Below are 22651 nucleotides of genomic sequence, written 5' to 3'. Positions count from 1 at the left end.
CACATTTAATATAGCTAGGCTGCGTAAAAAGAATCGTATTATAGCATAATTCGGGAATAAATATTTCCATAAAAAACCAGATTGAAAAGGAAGCGAAGAGCTGGGTTTTGTAACGAGCAAGAGGTCGGAGAGCTTCCTCTCACCGAGCTTGGCTTCGACGCCCTCCTCCTGTCGGTGCTAGAGTACCCATTTTATAGAGTATATATAACTGAAAAGAATATATTTACTCTTTAAAATTAGAGTACTGTTTAAATATTTCATGACGTAGTCGAATCAAAAAATGGGGTCATTTCATAATAGGCGAGTAGGAGAAAATGGTATGTGCTGTGCAATATTTTTTTATGAGTGTGGTGGTACGTTTCATATAACAGACATATTATAGGAATACGTATCACTGAGATCGGGCCACCACTATGCGTGCATTCAGGTGGTTCTGCTTCCAAAAGCAAGTAATAATGAGCTAGGTGGGCATGTCCGATTTGTAACCTTGACTGAACCATTTCGTAAACTCGGTTTTTATGATAGCGATCTTTCCATTCTTTTATATTTCGTTTAATCAGCTGCAATTTACTATTCTGTTCACGGTTCTATGCAACCTGCCATTTGTACCTCAATACTCGTTTCTTACATTGTAGTCCTGGCAGGCATTTGCTACATTTTACAGGCATAATTCATGGTTGCGTTCCATGCTATGGAGTCGGTAAGCTCGTTCCCTGTAATTCCAACATGGCTTGAAACCCAACAAAAAATAAACGCTCTACCCTCGTATCGCAAGTTTATGAAGTTGTTGGAGGACATACATTAAGAGAGGGTTTTTAGTTCTTTGTTCCAAGGTAATTGCACACGGAGCGCTTACCTAGTCACTGCAGATTACCGCATTTTTGTTGTTTCCGTTACTAATTTATTATAGCGCCATTAGTATGCCATATAATTCAGTGAATTATACACTTGCTTTGGTAATAATTATAATGACATGACAGGGTCAATTTTTTTTTTGCACAGCGGCTGCACAAACGCGGTCGTGTCTTTTGGAATCATCTCTGTAGAAAGCTGCAAAGCCAGTGTATTGTCCTTCAATTTCTAAAAACATATTTTGCAGCAACTCGCGATGAGTAGCCTTCTCATACTATTTGGCCAGTAGGAAGGTAAATTAGACTGGCTTTGTACCAGAGGGTTTAATGTCGTTTCTGTGGGAAAGCAATCTTTATAGGAAGATCAAATGGGCATGCTTCAGCTAGTTGTGCTGCCATGATTCCTATTGTGGGTGTGCATGTTGGCTTGTTCCCGAAAAGAATAGTCACCTGTTTCTTTTCAACGATGGCTTTAGAGGGGTGATCGCGCAATGAATAGACCTTTTGTGCGTATGTCCCTGTTAAAAACGTTATTTGTATTTGCAAGGATGGTTCATAGCATTCCACATACAGGCTCGGTATAGGCCACCTTCCATAGGCACCTAAAACTATACTTAAGCCAGGATGAGAAACAGGGTCTAGCGCCTTGAATGTGGGCTGTCAGGCTGAACTATAAAGATACCCCCCTCCCCCCCATGTTTTGTGGGACAGAACTTTCAGGGTGTTTGACAATTTCTGTGTATGGAGCTTCAGCTATTTAATGTGCAGACCAAATGTTCGTTTTGAATCAAAGCGTAACACCAGAAACTTCTGTTCAGTTTTCACCGGGATAATTTTTCCGTAGAGGTCAAGCGAGGGTTTTGGAGACAGGCCTCGTTTGCGTGCGAATCAAACGGAAGCTCTTTTGCCTGGCGAGAACCTTAAGGCATTTTCACCAGCCCACTTTGTGAGACAATTAACGGCTGGTTGTACTTGTCGTTCTACGTGCATAATCTACGTCGTCTAGGTACAATGAGTACTGCTCACTAAGCGGAATGATAATAGTTACTACATTTACACACGGAGAAAAGGGTGACAACACACTGCCTTGACGAACTCGATTTTATGGAATGAACACCGCGGACACCTCGGAAAGAGTGTTTCCTAATCGAACTCTAAAAGTACGCAAGGGCAGAAAGCATTCGATGCCGTAAAGAATTTTTCCGCTCATTACACTGTTCATGAAGGCCTGAAAGATTCCATACCTCCTAGCATGCTTTTTCTAAATAAAAAATACGGATAGCAATATAGGCATTTGCGTGGGTCTCCCGTATTTGTGTTTTAATATGCACCAATAGATCAGCTGAAAATTGATGATGTCGGAAACCTCACTGAAATTGATTTATTCTCTGATTCGTTTCCAAGAAGTGTACTAGTCCTGTGCTCACAAGACACTCAATGGTATTGCCGAGACAGTTGGTCAAAGTTATCGAACGATAGCTTTCTACACAGCACCAGTCTTTTCCCAGCTTAGATACTGGAATTATTACTGTGGTCACCTAATGTTTAGGCAGTTTACCTTCATTCCTAATGCGGTTAGGGAACGAGTATTAACTCAAGAACAAGATTTTGCAACATGCTCTAAAGTATTTTGTCTAGATCAACCGTGGTGACTTTGCGAACTAGAACTCATGCTCGCAAATTGCAAACTGTAAACTCAGTTATATTCTTCTCTTTCGCTTGGGTGTGGAAAGCTCTTACGCTCGGCGTTCTTCGCATCTTCGAGAAATTTGTGTATTCTGCGGACTTCTATACCCTATAGAAATATTATTCCAAGATATCGGCCTGATTTTTAAGGGACGTACCCCAAGCGTCATTTCTGTTAAGCCGAGAGAGAGAGAAAGCACAATATTTGCACCCGTCGGAGAGTATGGGTGATCGCGGTCAGACGCAGCTCCCCCTTTCACGGAATTGTAAATGCCCTGTGCTCGTCATCCAACTTACGTACATTTCCCCATACTAATTTCTCTGAGTTATGATTATTTACTCCAGAAACAAACTTCTTCCAAGGCACATCTCTTGCTTGTCGCCGGACATATCACCCTTTAGTATTATTCTTGTTAAAAGGTATGAGATTCATCATTGATAACTTTTGGAGATTTGCCACGCCCTATTTTGCGCCCTTACTATTTGATGGTAATCTTCGTTCCATCACCGTTTTTGGATGTTTTAAAAACCTTCCTGTGGAACAGCGAATTCATTTTGAGGTTGCATCCATGGTTATCTTCGTGATCATGGCATTTTCTTTCCGCAGGTGAATGTGCGAAATCCTCATGACATATTATGACATATTCTTTAAAGAGATTCCAATCGGCTTGTTCTAACCTCCATCGAGGAGGCAATCTAGGTGAAGCAAGTGAGAGATCTATGGAGGATTACGTTCTGTTTACAGTATGAAAGTGTTTTGGGTCATCAGTGTTCAAAACAATGTTCCTTGTATTCAGCAGCTGCTCGATCCTCTTTCCATGTATTTCTATTCATTGCCCCATAGTGGGTGATGAGGATTCATGTCTCGAAGAATCAGGGAAGGTTTGGGTAATTACTTTGCTAGGTCTAGAAGGCCATTAGATGATGAACAGTAAGTTGGTGGCAGACAGACACTACAGTAGTCTGACAGTTGAGCTGAACTCAAACTGCAACGGCTTCTAGGAACGAGCTTAAGTTCAGCTTCTTGAGAATAAGCGAGATTTCATGATAATGGTAGCACCACCACTGACGCCGCCAACACGATCCTTTCGAAAAAGTGTTATATTTCAATATATTTTTATGTGTGCTATTCAGCAGTGTTTTCTGTGTGTTTTCTGTGTGCTTCTGGAGACAGAATAAGTAGGCCGGTGTTCCTCTAACAATATACATATGTCGTCATAGTTAAGTTCCACTGTAGTAATGAAACGGCCACCTTTATACCTCAGAGAGTGTAGTCGCAAGGTAACTATGAAGAGCAGCTCGAATCGGCATCCAGTCAAAGATCTCCCGCTTGGTAGGCCAGCCTCCGAGAGGGCTAATACTGGAACACAAGTATCTTTCAGAAATAATTTAAGTTCTGCTAATGGACTTATAATCCCAGCGCAGTTCCATTGCATAATAAACGGCACTTTTCGGTGATTTTTTGTTGCACGAGGTTGAAGAAGACTAGCCATATTATAAAGTAAAGGTCGCTGCGAAGGTGGTAATCATGGGCTCAAAGAAAAGAACGAACTGCAGAAAGTTCTTCAGCGTGCCAGGATGCCGCCCTTTACATACGAAGAGAGATTCCTCATGTGGCTTTGAACGTCATCGATCTTTGCACAGATAGTATTGAGGTAGCGGCTGTGAGGATACGGCTTGGCTTCCGAACTCTTTCTGCTGCATCCGTATCCATGTCGCCGCGGAAGAAGGTAGCAATGCACTTGTTTCTCCAGCAGCTTTGTGACCGTTGCCCAGCGCCCCGAATTATCTGCGGGGACTTCAACACACATCACTCTGTCTGAGGTGACAGGAACACAGATTCCCGTGGACGCAAACTTGTAGCAGTTACCGACAGTTTGGACCTGTGCGTGGCCAATGACGGAAGTCCCACTTTCTTCCGGCCTCCTGCCTCAGCCACATCCATAGACCTAACCTTGCATTCACCTGACGTCCGCCTGCAGTGGTCAACTGCACCTGACGACATGGGAAGTGATCACTATCCAATTTTAGTGTTTACTGCCGACTTCCATATGCGCGGCTCTAAAATTAGCCGTGCTGTTAATTGGGGCAAATACAGGGAGCAAACTGCATGTGTTTCTGGTGATGTGATAGACAAAATGATTTCGGGCAAGATGGCTGCTACCACAGCGGTCAAGTTGCCTAATCATTTTCCGACTCCGGATTTAAAACTCAGGAACCTTTGCGCAGCGCGCAGAAGGGCGGAGCGACAACTGATGCTGAAGAGGGACGACATATCCTTGAAGATGTCCTTCAATAGGCTTAACTCTGCCATTCGACGCCATACGAACAAGCTCTGTAGGCCGCAGTGGGCATCCTTCTGCGCTAGCTTGACGGTTCACCGATGACGAGAATTTGGCGGGTCATTGGCAGTCTTGCTGGAGATTCTCGTCCTAGTAAACCTTTCGAAGGGCTTGCACTGCGCAAGGAGAAACCTCTCGTGTGCTTGGCAGAGGAATTTGCAGATGCATTTGTAAGTGTAAGTTCAGGAATTCATCCCTGCGCTCTGCCTGCAACATCTAGGTCTGTGATGGACGCCCCGTTTACACTTCGAGAGCTACAGACAGCACGCAGCAGCCTGCGGCGTCGATGTGCACCAGGTCCTGACGGCATCCCAACCAGATGATGCAGAACCTACCTCTGGAACACCGGAAGATGCTCCTAAGCTATATCAATCGAGTGTGGGAAACTGGCGACGTTCCTCCTTCATGGAAGGAGGCATGTGTTGTCCCAGTGCTGAAGCTCGGCAAAGAAATGACCGACTTGGGCTCGTATCGTCTTGTATCACTGACGTCGTGCGTGGCTAAGCTCATGGAGAAGCTGGAAAGTAAGTGTTTATCTTGGTGGCTCGAAGATAGAAGGGCTCTGCCAACATGCATGACTGGATTCCGAACAGGTTTAAGCGCACAAGATAGCGTCTTGGACTTGATAACCCATATTGAACATCATAGAGCTTTCGCCCTTTCAACACTAGTTATTTTCCTAGACGTATCAAAGGCTTATGATAGCGTCCTTCAGAGCTCAATACTAAATAGTTTGCAGGCCATGGGCGTACAGGGCTATCTTCTGCGATTCATTCACTCATTTATCAGTGATCGTAAAATTCAAGTGCGGTTAGGAAGTACCACAACACCGAAAGGGCGGTATCGCGAGGTGTACCTCAGGGAAGTGTTCTTTCCCCAACGCTCCTTAACGTTGCAATGGCTGGTCTTCCCGCTGAAGTGCAAAAACATTGCAGGCATGTCCATATGTCGATATACGCGGACGACATTTGTCTTTGGTTAACCGGATATCAACACAAGCGTTTAACTCTGATAGCTCGACAGGTATTACTTTCAGTTCAAAATTACCTTCAAGGTGTTGGGTTGACTCTCTCGGTGGAAAAATCTGGCTTCATCATGTTTCCAGGTAGAGGAAGAAGGTATGCGCGGCTGAAGATAGACCTTAGTCAATCTTGTCTTCGACAATTGAAACACAAGCGCTTTTTGGGCGTCATTATTGACTACCGCCTACAGTGGCGACGAGCTGTGGACTCGGTTGTGACATCGACATCTTCGCGTCTCAATGTGATCCATAGAGTTGCAAGTGAGCAATGGGGAAATCACCCTTCTTCAATGATCAGGTTGCACGATGCACTAGTGACGAGTCGAATAATGCATCAGCTCCCGTTAATTTCCCCATCGATATCACAACTGGAACGACTTGAGGTTCTGCACAGAAAGGGCCTAAGAAGGGCTCTTGGCGTTCCGCAGACTGCTCCTAACAATGCAGTACTTTATGAATCTATATCGAGACCTCTTAGCCTAGACGCTTCACAAAGGTTATTGATGCATTTTGGCCGCCTCAAACAGACGGCAGCCGGCCGAGCCCTTCTACAGCACCTTCGAAAAAGATCCGAGTCCCGAGTATACATGGCCCTTAATACTCTTGGTTAGGTTAGCTTGGTTAGCTTTTCCAAGAAATGGGCATGGGCAGGACATGTAATGAGGAGACAGGATAACCGATGGTCATTAAGGGTTACGGACTGGATCCCAAGGGAAGGGAAGCGTAGCAGGGGGCGGCAGAAAGTTAGGTGGGCGGATGAGATTAAGATGTTTGCAGGGACAGCATGGCCACAATTAATACATGACCGGGGTTGTTGAAGAAGTATGGGAGAGGCCTTTGCCCTGCAGTGGGCGTAACCAGGCTGATGATGATGACTCTTGGTTACCTGGGTCTTGACGGTAGAGGTCGAACTAAGAGGTTGAAACCACCTTGGTCTTTCGCGAGCCTCGATTGTTCGTTGGAAATTCCTCACGTTCGTGCTCTATCTTATTTTTGTAGTCCCTCTTTCGCGTCCCGAAAAGTAGGGTAGTCAACCAGACACATTTGTGGTAACATCCCTGCCTTCTCTTTATATTTCCTCCTGCTCCTCCTTCCTCTGCAACAAGAGAGTCAGCACTGTTGTACTAAAAACGCATATGCAACATTCGACCGACAAGAACTCTAGGACAAGCGTAGTATGAGTATCTTTTGAACTAACCGGCGTTCTTCGGAGCTTTATTGGAAAACAGGAGATCGAAAACGTTATCCGAGCGTACATGGCCCTTAATACTCTTGGTTAGGTTAGCTTGGTTAGCTTTTCCAAGAAATGGGCATGGGCAGGACATGTAATGAGGAGACAGGATAACCGATGGTCATTAAGGGTTACGGACTGGATCCCAAGGGAAGGGAAGCGCAGCAGGGGGCGGCAGAAAGTTAGGTGGGCGGATGAGATTAAGAAGTTTGCAGGGACAGCATGGCCACAATTAGTACATGACCGGGGTTGTTGGAGAAGTATGGGAGAGGCCTTTGCCCTGCAGTGGGCGTAACCAGGCTGATGATGATGACTCTTGGTTACCTGGGCCTTGACGCTAGAGGTCGAACTAAGAAGTTGAAACCACCTTGGTCTTTCGCGAGCCTCGATTGTTCGTTGGCAATTCCTCACGTTCGTGCTAAGTGGAGTTCTCCTTTGGCGGCAACGCGTTCGCTCGTACTGAAACATCTTGAAACTGAATATGCACGTCATCTTCAAATTTTTACTGATGGCTCTGTGGACAAGGTCAGGGGATCTAGTGCAGCTGCTTTTCACATTCCCTCTTTTAAGTATGATTGGTCCGTTCGCTTCACTGCAGTCGTGTCCTCCACAACGGCCGAAAGCGTTGCTACGGTTTTGTACGCCTCAACCTGTTGTCATTGTTACAGATTCGAAATCCGCCCTTCAAAGGTTAGAGCACGTGTTCCCTACTGATCCCTTATCTCTAAGCTCCCTACGTTCGGTGCAAAATATCCGTGTCAAAGGCTTCTCCATACGATTCCAATGGGTGCCATCACACATAGGTATCATAGGCAACGAGATGGCCTCGCCCATAGAGCGCTGTCTGGAAATCCTTTGAGAAAAGTGCCTCAAGAAGTCAAGAGACTATTCAGAGAAGCGGTGTCCTGGCACTTGAGTTCTTTTTGGAGCTCACCTCACAAGCCATGTGTGATGAAGGGTCTCAAAAGAAACCAAGCCACTTTACTGCTCCGCATCCGCACGGGCTCTGCTCGTTCCCCTGCCTGGATGTGTAAGACTGGCCTGGCGTTATCACCATTATGTTCAACGTGTGGTGTTTACGGTGACATAGAACGTTACTTAATGTGCTGTACTGTGTATAACGCGGAAAGGAGGGTGTTATTCGGGTCCCTCAAGAACACAGGACTTCCGCACAATTCTCTTCAGGACATGGTTTTCCCGCGCAGGAACCAGTTGTGTAGGAAGAAGGTCTCTCGCCTTCTGTTAAATTACCTACAGCACACGGATTTGGCTTCCACATGGTGAACTGAGGAGTGACCATTTGTGATTGGGAGGTCTGTGTCTGATAATGTGATTTTTTTATTTTAAGTGTCGCTACGGTGGAGCAATTGCCGGCAGCAACTGCAAGGCTAATCCCACCAGTAGCCTACAACAACTCAACTCAACTCTCAGCTCGAATCGGGCACGTATACTTTGCCCCGTCAGAACTATGTCATTTCCTCCCCGGGGTAAGTTATAGGTAATTTTCCTTTGCTGCTGCTACACCGACCACGAGAAAGGCGGAGGTTCCTTGGAAGCAAAGAAGCTGGTAGGTTTACAGATACCTATATATCCTCCGCAGCTGCATTTACCTGGTTAATGGGGTGGGAAGACAGGTCCAGTTTAGTGACGCTCCTCTGGGTGCCTGTCACGGCGGAGGCCACTGCCGGTGGCGGCAACGAAGGGTCTCATGCGGAGATCACATGATCTTTCCCAGATATCTTCAAGCCTGCGGATTGTGCCACTGGCTTCTGTAAATGAGATGGGGACCTGCATGTCGGCATCAGGTACAGCAGCTCGACCTGTATGTCAACGTAAACTGAGCGCGGTTGCAATCCCCGCTTCACCACTTCAGCAAAATAACCTTCTGTTGGAAGGTGGATCGCTTTCTAGCCTCGGGGTATGATATATTTTCTTTTCTCTATAAGCTGAGGATTTCCTTTTCTCGTTTCCCTATTCACATGACCTGGAGTCTGCACCATGTTCGCCTGCCCAGTTGATACATTTGGGTGTGCGCTCACATCTCTCTTCTGTGCGTTGATCTTCCCAGCAGGTGACACATGCAAGCTTTCGCATGCGTAACAGTGAGCCATGTACAAAACGCGGCCATTTAAAGCACCGCCTCATGTTTAGGATATAGGGATGCACCTTGCAATGTTTGTATGATACGTGTAGTCCGGTAGAGTTGTGCTGTTGAAAGTTCAGAGAATATGTTTCGTCTTTATCTCTGCATTCTTTCTTCTCATTGGTATTCTGTGGGCGGTGATTACTACTTGTTCAGGGAGTTACTGTTGGATTTCTGCATCTGTACTTTGCAAAAGTTCCTGCTCGAGAACGACGCCCTTTGTGTAGTTAAGGGCGTGGTGAATGTCACTTCCACATCCATTTCGACAAGCTTTTCCAGGGATAGCAGTTTGGTACCTTGGTTTGTGGTTCCGATTTCTACAGGAAAGTCACCTGTTCTCTGCTTCTTCGCTTTGAAATTTCTTCCCGCATAGTTTCAGATGTTCTTTGCGAAGGAAAAGGCGGGTAGGTTAGCCACCAATTCGTCGGTCATCTAGTCCACAATGAAAAAACTTCGGAAAATAGTCCGCTGATTTTTGTGCTAATAATTGCTTAACTCTCTCCAGGAGTTAACCATACGCGGCCACTATAACTCTATGCATAAGGGCCAAGGTTGAGCAATACGCATAGGGTTAACCTAGATGCCCAGAGAAGAAGAAAAAAGGAAGGAATGAGATGACAGGGCAGGTGGAAGAAAGGAGATAGGAGAGATAAGTGTGGAGAAGCGCACAAAAAATGGCAACTCGCTGATTTTTCCCTGGTGGTTAAATTCGCGGATAGCGTCTATGGTTAGCACGATCCAAAAAATAAAGTGTGGCTTCAGTCGAGAGGCCATATAGGTCCACACGCTCGGCTTCTGCTCAGCCACGAGGATTCCCTTTTTACGAAACACCGCTAAGCCGCGCACATCCGAGACTCGGGCGCTGAGGCCTTGGTGGCCCGCTGCTCAACGACATACGCTTAACTGAGACGCCATTTCTGGAAAGAGTCTACGATGGTAATAGACGTGTACATATGGGAAGTTCGTAATTCAAATTATATACATATCGAAGTGGGCCAACATTCAATCGCATATCGAATACTGTGTTAAAATTTTATGAATAGACTGGCGTTTTCACTATTGCTAAAAACGATCTTCAAATCAGAGTGTATTCACAGCATTCGCGTGCTGATCTTATTACAGTGCACGTCAAAAGCGTTGCTTATGATAAGCAGAAATGAATCCGTAGAAGCCAAAAAAAGCACTCGCCGTGGTTGCTCAGTGGTTATGGTGTTGGGCTGCTGAGCACGAGGTTGCGGGATCGAATACCGGCCGCGGCGGCCGAATTTCGATAGGGACGAAATGCGAAAACAGCCGTGTACTTAGTTTAGGTGCGCGTTAAATACCCCAGGTGGCCGAAATTTCCGGAGTCCTCCACTACGGCGTGCCTCATAATCAGAAAGTGGTTTTGGCACGTTAAACCCCATAATTTATACAAGCAAAAAAAGCAGTTTACTGGCCTACTCAGGTCTTATTGAGGAAAGCAGATGATGGTTTAGCAGAAAAAGTAAATGTCTGAATTTCGTAGGAGGACCCATTACACAACGTTTCGTGTTTTAAATATACTGTGGTATCCCGAATGAAGTTTACTGAAGTTTGGCTCTAGTTTTACCCTTGATTGCACATGGCTGGCATTTTGGGAGATTCGAAAACTATTGAGAAAACACTTGTATTAATGAATACTCAGTATTCGATGACCAAATCGATTAGAGCACTATTCAAAAGATTAGATTATTCCGACATCCGCCGACAATGCCGCGACGAAGGCACTGTCACCTGCTGAGTGAAGAGTCTAGTTTATTGCGGAGAAGGAACATCAAAACCACATGTATATAATTGTTTGGACTTTCCGGATGTAAAATAGTTCAAAAACTTGCAGTTCGCTTTCCTTATGATGCCTGCCTGAACTTGTGCACTGAATACAACTCGGCTCCTTGTTTCCTTCCTTGCGCGTTTCTGCCAGATTACCGCCATAAAGAACCTCTGTCCAGCACGTTTCCATGGACTAGAGATAAATTAGCACACCTGCTGAGGTGTTCTTTTGGGAGAACCAACATAATCCTGTATGGTTATGTTGTTAGAACCTCAAAGCAAATATTCGAGAAAGTCCTTACTGACTTGGCGTGAATGCATAATCACTGAGGTACATTTTTTAAAGCCAGCAGCCCCATCAATGGTGTGTGTCACTATGCTTAATACGATTAATCTAGCACGCTGGAAGGCTCTGTTAAACATATGGAGCACGTGTAGCTCGCGAAATTGTTTTGTTGACAAAACCAAGAGAATCCCACAGGTTCATGTTATAAGAAACCTTCCGAGAGTGCACTGGAGAGTTTCGATAGTTTCCCTGTCATAGGCTGTCAACTATCATGTCGATAGTTGACGGTCATGTTAACTGAATCCAAAGTGTTATTCAGCTATGACGAGCAACGCGGGATATTCAAAACACTTGCCATCACTAACTACCTACTTGTGTCAGCGTGCCTTCGGCAAAAACAACAGCGAGATATAGTGCGTCTCTGTCAACTTGGAATTTGTTGAATATTTATTGTGCTCTCGAAATTTATTGGCGTCAGGAGGCAGTAAAAATTGGTGGACAGTGCTGTGCTTCTTTATTTCGGTCTTTCAAAAAGGTCACAGACATTAAAAAGCCCCTTCCATACGCCAAGCTCAAAGAGTCCTGTGCCAGTAAGCCCAGAATGAATGGCGCAGTAGATTTCTTCGTCGTTCTGTCTTACGATCCTCATGCGTACGGAAACTATGGCACAAGCGATTTTTTTTTATTTTCCGCGTTTTGAATAGTTAAACGTTTAAGTATGTATCGTTAAGCGTTTTCTTAGTTTAAGTATAGTGGTATAGCCTTGACATTGCGCAGGTTTTCTATGATCACTCAGCTTCAGCTCAAACCTCTCTTTTCCAGCTGACAGCACCCCCCGAAGAAAGGCGAGACCTCACGAAAATTTACCGTAGAACCACCATGGAAGAACTCCATAATAATTTTACTTACGTAAGCATTCTTTTTTAACAACCTTCTAATCTTATTTTAGGGCACCAGCAAGAGCTACCACTGCGCCAAGTGAAAACTACAAAAAAAACAAGCAAAAATCTTGACTTTCATTTAAATAATCTCACTTACCTACAGTGAGGTCAAGACAAGGTAGATAAATCCTACGACATCGACGCTACCTCTTCAGTATTTTCGTTCATTTGGCCAACAGACTTTAGTACTATAGAGCATGTGTTTACGAGCACATGCAGGGCGTTTTAGCGAACACTTTCGAAAATTCTCAAGGGTTGCATGTGTGGTCATCGCATCCACAAAACACGGCACTTCAGGATCGCAAAGTTGTCGCAACGCCGTTCTGTTTTCTTTTCAGATACCCATACGTGTTTTGCTCAAGAAACTCTTCAGTGAGGTAAACCTGACGCTAGCCGACAACGAGACTATTGAACTCTATGCACTGGATTATTATACTAAATTAAACAACTTTCTGCAATGTGCCGACCCGTAAGTAACGATGAACCTAACGTATTTTCATATCAGTCACGTTAAAAGTAAATTTCATTAAACATTTATTAGTATCATTCACCCTGTGTTCAGGGAATGGTGTTTATTATCACTCAAATTCAAAGCTTTTCTTTTCGGTAACAGGAAAGCTTAACTTCAGAAATTCCAACGTATACTCCAGTAACCTGTTGTGACTGTATTGATCTAACTAATTTTTAGTCAAGCATTATTTTTTCATGCGAATGAACGCTTCATACAATAAATTAAAGTGAACAGCCTGTTATAATTTATACGGAATGCTACTTTGGCTTTACAGCAAATATCCCGCATGGAAACAAACAAACACTAAAACTAATCCCGAGAAACTCAGCGTCAGGTGCACTAACTACATAGTTTGTCAATTTGTGGCTCCCCAAGAACGCAGTTCTTCCCGAGACAACAATCGTCAGAAAAGCACAGCTAAATATGGTATGCAAAATTATCGTACGATATGACTGCTCACTCATTATTTCCCCAATTAGCCCTGTTATCACTTGATTAAGAGCTCCGAAACACTATAGGCCACCTACAATGCCCTGATTTGTTGCCAACTCATATGAAAAGTCCTATTTTGGCAAAAATAAAAAAGAACTGCGCTTCGGCGTTTTCAAAACGACAGTTCTTAAAATACTGAATCCATCACACCGGCGGTCCGCTCGCTTCCCTTTTCAACTGTGCCACACCTCCCAAACTCTCCAGATCACGCGATCGCCAACAGTGAGCGCGCAGGAAGGCCGCATACATCGTCACCAACCTTCTCGACTCGCCCTCGCATGGTCGTCTTTCAGCTCTAGCGCCCTCTGGCAGGTCATCTGGTCAACACACGGTGCGCCAGCCGTGCACGCACTCGGCCGCGCGGGAAAAGCGGGCTCGACCGGCGTAGCTTACTCGAGATGGCGTGGTGGCCGCGTCAATGAGCCTGCAGTGCCCGTATATTTCTCATGCCAAACCTAAAGCGATGATAAAGTAATAAACGTTACTGCCATCTTATCCCACGAGGGTGTGAAAAGGGCCGGTGCCGGTTTATAAAAGAGTGATCAACTAGGTTTTTCACAAGTGAGCCTAATACTGGGGCATCGTTACCACCCGTGCGAACTGCCACAGTTAACTTGCGCTCGTTGCCCTGACAATTCCATTTCACAATTATTGCAGTTAGTAAATTTTTCTGCGCTAAATATGTGCAGTCCTTGTGACGCTTCGCGCGGTTGATTAAGAGACGCAGAAATATGAAATACATGCACTGACAGAAAATCTATCACGCTCCTTTCTTCTTTACAGGGACATGCTGTACAACTATGCTGGCCTGAAAGTTATGCTCAGGTGGGCGGCGGCAGCATCGAAAGAATTCAGGAATGCTACCTTCGAGCTAGTGAAAGTTACAGCTGGAGTCAGCGTTCAAAAGCCAAGGTGGGAACGGTGCATCGGTTCCGTGAAGGGTTCGATGCCCGAGATCATCGGCAACCTCTACGTGCAGCACAAGTTTAGCGAAGAAGCTAAGAGAGAGGTAACGCCCAGCGAATTCATCGATAGGAGTTGTCACCTCACGTAGCCCTTTACATTTACAGTATAAACTACGATTCCTAGCGGGCTTCCACTACCACCCAATATCGTGAATGCAAATGAATCTCGTCTATAGAATTTCACGCGAAAGTGTCAACAGCCGCGGCATGCAGGGATTATTCATTTTTATGCCCCACAGCCAGAAAAATCTTTACAAATGGCCTCGGTGAAGTCCTGAAACGAGACAATCTGCAAACGTTTCTCGCATGTCTCTACCGCCACCTTGTTATCCTGTTACACATTTCACCGATGTGTCGTCCAATCACAATACACGATGGTGAAGCGGAAAATCTTTGCGCCTACTTTTTATTAGCCGAAACAAGGCTCATACAGGTCATTAAAAATGTACGTACTATTCTGCGTACCTTACACTATTCTTCCACATAGTGCCCACACCCCTTCAGACCATTAGCCTCATCGCAACACTAAATTTGAGAATCCGCTGCGGTGGAATTCGTCCAGCTGACTGTTGAAACACCGTCGGACTGCTCTTTTGGCTTCATCGTAGCACATAAATAGCTGTTCTGCCAGGAACTTCTTCAGCGGACCGAAAACATGCAAATCACTTGGGGCGAGGTCCAGGCAGTACGGTTGGTGGTCCAGACTCTCCCACTTGTCAGCCAGCGACGCACGCGGCCTACCCGAACGCTCATTGTTATGCAATTCCTCACGGCCCTTTTGCGAACTCAGAACAGCCCCACCTCACACTTCTCATTGCGAGACACCCTTTCCTATACGTGGGTTGCATTCTCCTGTCAATTTCCCTGGGTGTTCGACCCTTGCTCCATGGAAAACGAAGCACAGTTCGTTGCTCGTACGCCGTGGATGTGTGAAGCACAACTGCGATCTTCAATATGACAGCAGCGCCGTGCAGCTAAGGCACCGGGCCGGTCCAAGAAAAGTCCACCACTGGAAATGAATATGTTGACTTTGCATTTAACAGCCGTAATTTGGCTAAAATATAAGGACAAAGACTTTCTGATTCGCGCTCGTGCTATCGGTACCCGAGACCCTTTCTAGCCTAGTCATCTTACTATAGTATATTATTACTTATAAACCCCTTTGTATCGGTAGGTCTCTGCAACTGTCTATAAATCGTGAGCTAATACGGATATTTCTCTTCAGTAGGGTAAGCACATTCAAGCGTGTGCATACCAAGGCTAAAAAAATGGTGTCGCGCTAGTCGTCAAGAAAAGTTATGGCACAGGATTTGGAGCTGCCATTTAAAGCAAATCGTGTCGCCCTTAAGATGCCTGACTAGGATTGGACTAGGAGTGAACCTCGACAGTCAGTGGTTGCTGTTAAGCAGCAACGTCACCGTACCTATAAGATGCCCCAAATTGAAGCCGTACCCGCATGGGTTGCTCAATGGCTATGGTGTTGAGCTGCTGAGCACGAGGTCGCGGGTGGCATCCCGGCCAGGGCGGCCGCATTTCGATGGGTGAGAAATGCGCAAACACCCGTGTACTTAGATATAGGTGCACGTTAAAGAACCCCAGGTGGAAATTTCCTGAGTCGTCCACTACGGCGTGCCTGATAATTAGAAGGTGGTTTTAGCACGTGAAACCCAGCGATTTAATTTTTTACATTGAAGCCGTGCTGCTTCGTATTGTGCTTTACAAGGGTACTTCTAATAGGAAACCATCATAAGTATTTCTCATCATTTGCACGGAGCATTCACTGGGCTACTAATTTAATGCACTTACTCACATGCCATGGTTCATTCACGCCACCTTCCTGCTGCAGTTTTGAGGCCATCGGCAATGTATCGGTAATAAGAGCATAACTATTTTTTACCACAGGAATCTCGTGCTCTTCGCTGTAATGATAGAGACACAGCTTCAGTTATAACTATTGTAGGAACATTACGCGTATTTGATTAATATTAACCAAATTATTCCTTTATTATGAAAAGTAGCCTTAGACAATTGCAGATTTATTCTAGAAGGGGTCCATCTTGCTTTCTGTATTTTCCTAGCAGTAAGCAACAGTGAGCAGTAGAAGAAGTAAACCTCAAATTGCGTTTGGAAAACCGTGTGCTCTGTCACGTTCGACATTGGTGGGATGGTAGTCGTTCTTTCGCCAAATAGAATTATACTCAAGAACTACCCATTTCCATTGCAGAATAGCAGAAACATCATTAATGCAGCAATATTTTTCTCCTAGGTCGAGGACCTTGCAAAAAGGCTCGTGTTAGTATTTAATAAAACTCTACAAACAGTTGACTGGATGGATAATACTACAAGAAGCGCTGCAGAGGAAAAGGTGATTTGCCGTCTTTTTCTCAGTAAATAAAATGAAAACCGCTCTGGTTTCTGAGTGGATTTGGCGTAACTCTGCTAAACACGAGGTCACGGGATCGAATCCTTTTTGAGGTTGCTATAGTTTTACGGGGGCGAAATAAAAAAAAACGCCTATTGTTCTTACATAAACTAAAATGCACGTATTTCTTACTTTCCCGTAATACGGTCTAATTATGGCAATTATTTAAAATATAGATAGGGTACGCAATTACATGGGATTAGCAGAACCCGCATCCGGCTCACTACTTAATTTCCATTTATGTTTAAATTAAAACAAAGTTTTTTGTTAAATTTGTTAGATTGTTTTCTTAATACGTATTTGTCATGTTTTTGGGTACCGAGTATGAATGCAATGCGTACATTCACGTTTAAAAGCCGTATAAATGTGAAAGTTATGAACGTATGAGCAAAATAATCTGCAGTGGTGCACATATCACTCGAGCGTTTCTCGTGCGGGGGAAAGAAGGTTGTGCTCCCTGCGCATAGAGGGAAGCCCACGAGTACAAATTTTGAGGCGGCTGTTAGATATGTGCTCGTTGAACTAGTTGGACGACAAACGTGCTACTAGCAATGGGTTTATCAGCTCAAAGTGTATAGTTTTTCTGATATATGAGGTTTCCTGCGAGTTAATGTTTGTGTCTGTGCGTCTTGTGCGCGCGTGTGCCTGTCATTGTGTGTGAACGCATTTGTGTGTGAATGTTTCAATTACGCCTTTGTGAAGTCTTCAGTGTTGGTTATTGTCCGCAGTTTATTCTAACAAGATATTTACTTAACCTTGTTGAAGTGTAACACTAATAGCATCCATTTGGGCTAGAGAGAGTGCAAAATCCAAAGCAGATCTCGTGTTGTCTGTATGAGAACATGTACCTTAGGGACATTTTCTTACGTATGCCTTCAACTGAAAAACTTGCTTCATCTGCCCTATTTGACACGGCTGGGAATATGACACCCTATCCTAATTTTCGCATGGATTGTGGAACTCTTACTGTAAGCTTCTGTCTTCTCGGGTTCAGAATTTGGCTACAGGGTTTGGGGATTTCAGTGCAGATTGGTCTTTTCGTGTTTAGCTGAACCTAAACTTCTTGCCTTCAACCTATTCCCTTCTTTCAGTTGAGAAAAATGGGAGCAAAAATTGGCTATCCAGACTGGATAAAGAACATGACTTATCTGGAAAAGCTTTACGAATATGTAAGTACCGAATCATGACGTTCAAAAACAAAAAAACAACATCAAATTTCACTTCCATCCGGTGGTCCGACAGACTTGCAAGTTCATAAGTAACTCTTAGAAACATAGCAGAGAAGTCACAAACAGTGACGAACTAACTAGGGGTGTGCGTATATTCCAAATTTTGAATACACATGTTATAGTGTTTGCTATCCGATTCGTTTCATTCTAGAATTAACTATTCGAAGTTATCAAATATTCATCGCTGTTTAAATACGAGAGATAACAATCATTGCAGTTTACAGGGAGAATGAATTATTATTCATTGTTGCAAATGAATATGCCATTTGAGAGCTGTGCTTCTTGAGAAGACTACCACTATTTTATAAAACGCAGACCGCAGATAACGTAGCTTCAATAACCTTCAGTCATTTGACGAAGATGCTTTACTTTTAATGCAGCTTAGCGAGAGTTGGCGTGTAATAGTCAACGTCGTTATATGTAGCGCAGAAATTAAATAAGCCTTATTATTGAATGGTCTGGGTGTTATCTTTTGTTTTACTTCGCATTACAATTCCTAATCATTGGTTGATGCTATCTGTAAGCGCATGTATATATATATATATATACATACATATATATATATATATATATATATATATATATATATATATATATATATATATATATATATATATATATATATATATATATATATATATATATATATATATATATACATGCACCAAGACCGTTTTTCTCAAATACCCTGACAGTTTTTCACCAGAAGTATAGTATTACGCCCGATATGCTCCGTAGCCACACAATAACCGCTAGGATGCCCAGATTGTAATGCTCCGGGCACCCTCTACCACGCCACTTGGGCGTGCCAGCAGATGAGCGCAAACCCTGCAATGCCGCACCTACAACACAACCGTGGGAAGCCTCGCTGTCTAGCGTCAACTACCAGGATAAGCTCGGTATGATTGTAAGAGCACGCTGCGGGTGGCCACGGCTCATGGGGTCTTGGACAGAGAACTCCAGCCACACCCAGGGTCCATCGAAGGACCCGGCCATTTCCTTTTATGTTTTCTCTCTCTCTCTCTACGTACCATCAACCCTATATAATTATTTCGAGAGGCACTAGTTTCGATAAATGTTTTTGCATGATGGACTATTATTGAACATGGAGGCTATAAAGCGTGCAGAGAGAGAGAAGAAACTTTATTAATGAATGGTCCGGCAGTTTTTTGTTGTTGTTGTTGTGGTAGCCTCATGTGGCGGCTCGAAGTCCTTGGACTCGGGCAGCAAGCGTGCAACTGCATTTAAACTGTGATTATGTGAAGTAGCTATGGCGCTAGTGGGAAAGCCAATGAGCTGTTTCATCTCTCCAAGGCGCAACAAAAGTTTCCTTTCCTGGCACTACCACCATCGGACTGTATCCCATCTGTCTAACTTGTACAGCTTCTGCGACTAGTATCACCCTTTGGCCAACGCTAATCTCAAATACACCGAATAAAGGCTTAGCACGAAGCCATCGCGAAGCATTACAAGTTATACACCATTGAAACACACATCTAAAGTAAATTTTCGCCAGCCATGGTCCCTTTTATGGGTGGGTGTTAAAGTTTTCAGTAATTCCTCATGAAGTAGAAACGGAATTTTTTTTCTGGTAGTACTGATCGACAAATCCGACTTTTCCGACACGCATTCTGCTTCACATTCCTTATCACTGCTGGTCTGCACTACATCACGTCATCAGAAGCAGTGCATGCAGACCCAATGTACGTCGACTGCAGGGCCAGCGTTGTCCATTGTAAAGCCAATGTGTCCCAGCGTTCACCATATATTCGAGCAACACGCATTCGAGTTACCTCCGGCGCTGCTAGACGCCATCCCGCTATCTCAATTCGCTCCTAACGCTACACAATGTTGCAACGCTTTCTCACACGAATGCAGCAAATCACTCGTAAGGCTACCGCCATCATACATTCGGCCTTACTGTCTTCTCAAGGCCTTCGTTAGACATACAGCGATACACAATAGTTCGCTTTGCGCAAACGCGTTAGTCCCTCCGGTAACGTTTTGCGGAACACCAAACGATGCTGAATAACCCGCTAAGTGCCTCGCATAACATTTATTACCGCAATGTCTGGGATCTGTACAACTTTGTGCTTCCTGCTATTCCTTTTCAAATTGAGAAGGAAAGACCCTATAAATGCAAAATCACGTTGTAGCCGACATATGCGGGCCATCAGCTAAGTTGCACGGAGTCTACGATAGCAATTTCATGCGCCCTGGTTGAACCTAATACAGCAAATAGGACTGCCAGTCCAGGCGCTGACGTCCACGTATCCGGTAGTCCATAAACGTTAACAGGTTTGCGAACAAAGTAAAACACTTCAGAACGTGTGGCTGTCATAAAAATTCGCCAAATGCACGTTGCGTGATTGTATGCTAGAGAGGTAAAGTGGTACTTGAAATGTCATCTATGCCCTTTACAGCCAAATGGTAGTTGCGGCTCGTGAATATCTCATTCCTTATTACTACTGTTTTACCTGTTCATGAAAAGCTGGTTCAATATTTCACTATTGCAGGTACCGCAAATGCCACTTAATATTTCCTATTTGGAAGCAGTCTACGCAGTAGCTGTGAACTCCGGAAAGAAAAGTTTGTTGAAGCTGCGAATGCCATACGACAAGAATTCCGAGTAAGAGATCAACGTGTACTTCTCTTGTTCCTGTTCCTGCTTATGCAGCATTTCCTTGTAACCTCTGACCTAAGAAAACTCATCCACGAAATCGAGCAGGAATTCAAAAGGACTCACCTTGATGCCGGCCTATTCAAGCGTTCTTTCTTGTTATGGTAATTATCGCCCAAATGAATGAACGAAGGAATGAATGAATCAATGAGTCAAAGAAAGTTTATCGAGCAGATATGACTCCCTCAATCCCTTGTCTAAAGACTCCCTTACATTTCCTAGAATGTTCTTCCCCTCTCTCCAGATCGGCTCGAGGAAGTGCATAAAAGCGCCGCCTCTCAAGTGATGTGGTCAATTGCGCTTCGACGATTCTTGAGCGATTACAACTCTTTTTATCTAGTCGATCACGGCGACTAAACAAGTGCACTTTAATTAAGGTGCTAAGCAACTCCTCGCCTTAAAGGAATGACGCAGGTGCATTTTTCAAGCCTAGAACACGTCAAGGCGTGGCTGAAGCCGCGCAACTGCTTCTATAGTGAGGCTTGTTTGAGTTCATGGGATATAAAGTACGCGTGTCAGTGCTGCTCAAAATGTGAAAGTAAGGATGCCAAGTAACATTTCTTTATTTCGGACCCACTTGCATGACGGTTTACACTCATTAATATCAGAAAAGTGAGCGAATGCCACCAGTATTACAAAAGCTTACGAAAGTATAGTGCCAGTGTTACGACCTGTAAATCTCAATCAAGTCAAGTACTACTGCCCGGACCCCGCCTGGCGATTGGTCAAAAAGACATGTAACGTGCTTGATAATCAGTACCAGCTTTTTCGTCCTAACTGAACCTTTAGTAATCGCCTCAGGCAGACAACATAATCATACACCTGGATCTGGAATACTCGTAGAATACTTGTTGCAAAGGGTCACAAAAATGCACTTTCTGAGCACAAATTGGTGTGATTGAGCGTGCAACAGATAGCTCGTTGGTGGCGCTATAGCACAGGCTGCGAGACTAAGTGAGCGTTGCATAGCGCAGAAGTAGTTTGCCGCGCGCTTACCGTGTAAGCACGCAGGAATGCCAAAACAACTGATACAAGCAAGGTGTCACAAAATTGTATAGCTTCCATGCTCGTATAATACGTGAAATGCTCGTACTGCTTGGAAAAAGAAAACTAACATTTTTATCTGATCTATTTTGGGCACATACTGATTTTTGCGACGTGAAGTTCTTGAGTTCGCGAGCCATCGTCACTTAGCAAAATTCTGAGACAGGCAGTATCATGGAGATCTGCATCGCCAAATTGTGCGACGAAGTGAAATCGTGTTAGAGTGAACTTTCATAGGTGCTACTACATAAAGGGTTTAGGTTTTAAATTTCAACTAGAACAGCGCGTTTTGCCCATTTTGCCAAAAGCTTCGTCGTGCTTATATCAACATTGCTACAAGTTTCAATGCTTAAAAACATAAACATACAAAATGGCACTAGAAATGAAAAGGGCAACGAAAACGCCGACTGTCCACTGAAAGGTCGCTCTGTTGACGGCTAACAAATACATCTGGTTTTGTTTTGGCCATAGACTGAAAGGTCGCTCAGCTGCCGGAAAGGCGGCTAACAAATGCATCTGGCTTTGCTTTCGCCACCTTTCAGATGGCATTTCTCGCTTGGCTGTCCTTTATGATCGTCTCATGTCGGCTTTCTTTGCGCCTAAATTTTCGAACCTCAACTCTTGCCTTGCTCAGTTTGCGGCCACTGTGCAAGCTAGTTTAAAAATTAATTCCAAGGCAACGTATGTTGTCAACTCACCGCCTTCGGTTCAGTTGTAACCTACTCCCTATAGTGACTAGCTAAAATCTTATTAAAGTGGATTGCTCGAGAAGGGGGACCTTATATTGCGTGAGAAATTATAACACATTATTTAACAACTATTCACACCCTAAAACTGCGCTACCGGCAGATGCGAATGTACACGTCAGTGACTTCAAGAATTATACGAAAACCTTCGGTTCCATCTGAAGCTTCCAAGTATACGCCATACGGCTGCGCGGTGCTTTATGCGTGGCTTTCTCTCGACCTGACAAGTCACTGACCTTCAATAAGGCTACTCTACGAGACCTACGAAAC

At 44.3% G+C, this 22651-nt stretch overlaps 1 protein-coding gene across 3 annotated transcripts in view; it reads left to right on the top strand.

Moving 5' to 3' along the window:
* LOC135901938 (neprilysin-1-like) overlaps positions 1 to 22651 on the top strand; it is a 56817-nt gene that overhangs the window by 14145 nt on the left and 20021 nt on the right. For all 3 annotated transcript variants that reach the window (XM_065431781.2, XM_070526291.1, XM_065431780.2), the window contains exons 8-13: positions 12174 to 12260; positions 12631 to 12761; positions 14079 to 14304; positions 16527 to 16625; positions 17774 to 17851; positions 20428 to 20540. In XM_065431781.2, coding sequence (XP_065287853.1) covers positions 12174 to 12260; positions 12631 to 12761; positions 14079 to 14304; positions 16527 to 16625; positions 17774 to 17851; positions 20428 to 20540 — 734 coding nt within the window. The remainder of the gene's footprint in view (positions 1 to 12173; positions 12261 to 12630; positions 12762 to 14078; positions 14305 to 16526; positions 16626 to 17773; positions 17852 to 20427; positions 20541 to 22651) is intronic.

This window comes from Dermacentor albipictus, chromosome 9 (assembly GCF_038994185.2).
Source record: "Dermacentor albipictus isolate Rhodes 1998 colony chromosome 9, USDA_Dalb.pri_finalv2, whole genome shotgun sequence".
Lineage (NCBI taxonomy): Eukaryota > Metazoa > Arthropoda > Arachnida > Ixodida > Ixodidae > Dermacentor > Dermacentor albipictus.
The sequence above is the reverse complement of the archived record's forward strand: the minus strand, read 5'-3'. Positions and strand labels throughout refer to the sequence as shown.